At 39.9% G+C, this 4,812-nt stretch overlaps 1 protein-coding gene across 1 annotated transcript; it reads left to right on the forward strand.

Moving 5' to 3' along the window:
- Positions 1 to 3,234: 3,234 nt before the first annotated feature.
- LOC139890516 (secreted RxLR effector protein 161-like) lies at positions 3,235 to 3,576 on the forward strand. Its single transcript, XM_071873393.1, has one exon. The coding sequence runs from the start codon at positions 3,235 to 3,237 to the stop codon at positions 3,574 to 3,576; it is 342 nt and encodes a 113-aa protein (XP_071729494.1).
- The last annotated feature ends 1,236 nt before the right edge of the window (positions 3,577 to 4,812 follow it).

Here is a 4,812-nt window from a genome sequence, read left to right on the forward strand (position 1 = left end):
AAATTGTGCACATAGCTGTTTTGTGCACATGGTTGTGAGTGATAGCCGATTTCTACTCACACGTTGGTAAATAGTGATGCGATAGCCGTGTTTCGCTCACATATGGTTGGTAGTGTCGCAATAGCCGTTTTTGCACACTACGGATATATCACGATAGCCATTTTTGTACACCATGGGTTTCGTGTGAACTAACCTTCGCGTTGTTGGACTTGAGAACCACTGGTTGTTTTAAGCTCTGATGGTTCGGTCGTAAGGACCATGTTGTGTGATTAGTGATGTAATAGCCGTATTTTACTCACGTAATTGGGTAGTTGCGTATTAGCTATGTTTGCGCACTACTAAGGGTGTTAGATGGTAAGTGTTATCCGTAAAGATTCGTCTTTACTTGGTCTTCATCGTTTGGGTTGTTGACCTTAAGTCGATATTTGGTTGTTTTTAGCATTGTACTTGGAAAGGGTACGCTATAGGGTTGATATCTCGGTACGAGATCGGTTGAGTTTTTCCCGATGTATGGGGGATTGAGCAGGTTTTAGTGCTCGGATTTTAGTTTCGATAAAATTGCGGGTGATGATTTTAGTTGTTAAAGGCGATTCATTGGGAAGAATTGCTTAGAAAAGTCGGATTGGGACTTATAATTGAGGACCGTTGAGTAGTTCCGGATTGGTTAAGTGGAGAAGATCACGAGGACGTGATCGAGTCTAAGTGGGGGAGAGTTGTAAGACCCAAATATTTACTGTACATAATGTATTTATGGTGTATGCTGCGTGTATGAAGTGTACGTGTTGCTTGCTCGAACGTCGAAGGAAACTGGACGTTGTCTGAAGTGACAAGGTGTGTACGTATCTTTTCGACCCCAAATAAAGTTTGAGTTGATGTTTCAAAGCCTTACCATTGGAAAGAATATCTTATTACGTTTCCAACGATATTTGATTCATCGAAAACGGAGCTACGGTCAAAAAGTTATGGCCAAAACAAGTTTCTGAAATCTGACCTGCATATTGGACCGGCGCCCCACCATTTGGCGCGGCGCGCCAAAAGCGTCTGATGCGTTTTTTCAGCATTTTAAGTGTTTAAATGAAGGGTATTATGGTCCTTTCGCATATGGACGGTTTTAGGCCACAAAAGGCAGTTTGGGGGACTCATTCACCTCCACATATCTTTTTATTTCATTTTCTTTTCCATTTATTTCTCCATTTTCTCTCTAAACTCTAAACACACTCAAGATTCAAGTGAAGATTTGAGGTTCAAGGCTCGTAATTTGACTTTCGGTGCGTGAAGGTTTCTCGTTCCTCTCGTTCTTGGCTACACGAAAGTACAAACGATAAGTGTTAACTTCAAGATCCGTTTTTGATTGATTTCTCATATGATTTGGGGTTTAATTTGTGTTAATGATCTTGTTGGTTAGTTTAAAGAACCCCACTAGTCATGAACATGAAGGTTTAAACTAGTGATGATGAAAATGGTTGTTTTAATGAGATTAAGGTTTGATAAAGGTGATTAGTTGATTAAGGAACTTAATTAAAGGGTTTAATTCATCTAAGAGTCTTATGATTAAAGGATTGATGAAAGAACTCATGAATTTGAAAGTTTGACTAGTTTAGTTCATAAAATGGGTTTTTGAGTAAACGGCCCTATAAATTTTGTTTAATGGCTATAAGAGTTAAGATTAGCTATTTCGGGAACGCGGGATGTGATTTCATAAGTTTTAGACTTTTGAGTATCGTTTTATGCATAAAATGGTGTAAAACACACTTTAGGACCAAATGGGCGGGTCGTGTGTTTAAATGAGTGATCGGTTGACCAAACCATGTTTAAATGATGTTGTTGAGGCATAATCACAAGTCATTTGGGATTATGAAGGTTTTCGAGCGAAAAATGGTCATTGGTCAAAGTTGGTCAAGTAGGATGTTCTAGAAGAACATAAGTGTTGTTTGAGTCGAATAAGCATTGTGTGTAGCCTATTTACATTTATACTTTGCGTAGGTGATTTGCGTGAAATCGGTGGAAGAAGTTAAGATCGCGGGATCCGTTCTTCAAGTATTCAAGGTGAGTGGAATAATTATATGTGTAGGTATATAATGTATCTATTTGTTGTAGCGTGAAATGTGTAGTGTCGAGGTGTTAAGACACCACGTTTCACGTGAAGAGTGTAGCATCGAGGTGTTAAGATGCCACTCGGGTGTAGCATCGAGGTGTTAAGATGCCACCTAGGAGTGTAGTGTCGAGGTGTTAAGACACCACTCCGTAAAAATAATGAGTGATGCATCGAGGTGTTAAGATGCCACTCGGGGTGATGTGCCGAGGTGTTAAGGTGCCACCCTAGGGGTTAGTGGTGCGAGGTGTTAAGTGCCCTAACGGATGTTATGAACACCGATGGCGTTTTCGCGAGCGCCGTTCCCTTGTACTATTGGTTAACCATGGTTATTTGTGTTGTAAGCATATTATATTATTCGAGTTATATTTATATGTGGTTGTTATGCTAGCTTGTGGTATTGGAGATTTATAGCTTGTTATTGTGACGATAAGCTAATTGTGTTTGCTAGCATGTTTGCGGTTTGTGTAAGTGTTTGCAAGTAGGTATAATTATATATTTATTCGTATAATTATTGCATTCACTAAGCTTTGCTTACCCTCTCGTTGTTTACTATTTTTATAGGTTCGGTTGTGAACAAGGGTAAGGGCATTACCTTGGACTAGAGATCCCGCTTTATTGTAGGGGACGCTTTTGGATGTGTTGACTTTTGGGAGTTTGACCGAGACGTGGGTAGTTTAATCCCAAACGCCATGCTCATAGTGTAGTTTGGTACTTAAAATTTTTGGTGGTCGAAACTCATAAATTGTATTAAGCTTGTATTTTGGGTCGTGTGGGCCCTGCTTGTAAAACATCATTTTTATGTTTGAATTGTGGTAGTTTTACATATTTGAATGTGTGGTTAAAAGCGTTTCGTCTAAAAATGTCGGGAACTAGTCGAACTTTTTTGCATTCCAAACTTTTTGGGACAGACCAGTTTGGCGCGCCGCGCGGCTATATGGCGCGCCGCGCCATTTGCTAAATGAGCAAAATATTTTTTTTTGTTTTGTATTTTTACATGGGTTGTTCGTGGTTTGGTTTGGGTTGTTACATGTACTCCCGTGAGTACACCTGTGGATCCAAGAGAGTAGATTATGCCTAATCAAGGTGAGGCTGTATCACAACTTGAGTATTCTTAGGTGATTGCCTATTTGATATATGTCATGACTTGTACAAGGCCAAATATTTCTTTTGTTGTGGGAAAATTGAGTAGATATACTAGTAATCCTAGTACTCATCATTGGCAAGCAATTAAATGGAAACTGAAGTATTTGAAGAAAACTATGTACTATAATTTATCTTATAATGGGTTTCCTTCGGTAATAGAAGGATGCACTGATGCAAGTTGGATGACCATTGCTGAAGATCATTCTTCAACAAGTGGTTGGGTGTTCTTGCTTGGGGGAAGTGCCATGTCATGGGCTTCCAAGAAGCATGCATATATTACCAACTCAACGATGAAATCTGAGTTTGTTGCATTAGCTGCTACTGGTAAAGAGGCATAATGACTTAGAAACTTGATTCATGAGATACCATTATGGCCTTAACCTGTATCACCCATGTCTATCTATTGTGATAGTGCTGCTACATTGGCAAGGCTTATAGCTAGATGTACAAAGGAAAGTCTAGACACTTAAATGTCAGTCATAGCATTATTCGTGAACTCGTCACGAATAGGGTGATCTCTATAGTGTTTGTGAGGTCACAACAGAATTTACCTGATCACTTAATGAAGGGATTGACAAGATGTAACACCCCAAAACTTGATACGCCCAAAATATGACCCAAAAAAAAAAAAAAAATTCTGGACTAGTACATCTGGACGGCGTCCAGTACTGTAGGCCTGGACGGCATCCAGCCTTTTGGGACGGCGTCCCAATGAACTACCAGAAGCTGATCCCCTTGCTCAACTTACATGAGCGGAAAACCCGTTTCCCGACACTTTCAAACGAAACCCTTTTTACAACATGTCAATATAAGCTAAACTAAGAGATTTCCACGATAAAATCTAGTTTTACAACATCGGGCTCACATCGGCCATTTTACGAGTTTCGTTCAAAAATACAAGTTTCGACCGTACTAGTTTAATTTCCAAACTACACTAGAGCATGGTGTTTGAGATTAAACTACCCAAATCTTGGCCGAACTTCCAAAAAGCTAAACCCCCGAGAGCCACTACTATTCCAAACGAATACCTTTGCCCTTGTCCACGCCGGAGCCTAAAAAGGTAAATAACGAGAGGGTAAGCTAAAGCTTAGTGAATGCAATAATTATACATACACATATGTAACATACTTACTTGCAATCACTTACACAATACCGCATACAAGCTAGCAATTCGACAACTATGCAAACATTATGCATATACCAATATCCGCAATCATAATAAGCTAGCGATTCCAAAAGCATATAGTTCACAATTAAATATGCTAGTACAAAAATTCACACAACCATGGTTAACCAATCATACTAGGGAACGGTACTCGGAAAAGACCGTCGGAGTTCATAACATCCATTAGTGTTCCTTAAACACTGCGTAATCACTAATCCCCCGGGTGATGTCTTGAACACCGCGACTAACTCACCCCCATGACAATGTGGCATCTTGAACACCGCGAAGATTCCACATGTCAATCAAAACAATGAGTGGTGTCTTGAACACCGCGACAATTCCACTCCCATGACAATGTGGTGTCTTAAACACCGCAACAATACCACATGTCAATCAAACCAATGCGTGG

This window comes from Rutidosis leptorrhynchoides, chromosome 1 (genome assembly GCF_046630445.1).
Source record: "Rutidosis leptorrhynchoides isolate AG116_Rl617_1_P2 chromosome 1, CSIRO_AGI_Rlap_v1, whole genome shotgun sequence".
Taxonomy (NCBI): Eukaryota; Viridiplantae; Streptophyta; class Magnoliopsida; order Asterales; family Asteraceae; genus Rutidosis; species Rutidosis leptorrhynchoides.

Excerpts from the sequence above, each read along its gene's own strand:
- LOC139890516 (XM_071873393.1), top strand. The coding sequence starts at position 3,235 with ATGACTTGTACAAGGCCAAATATTTCTTTTGTTGTGGGAAAATTGAGT.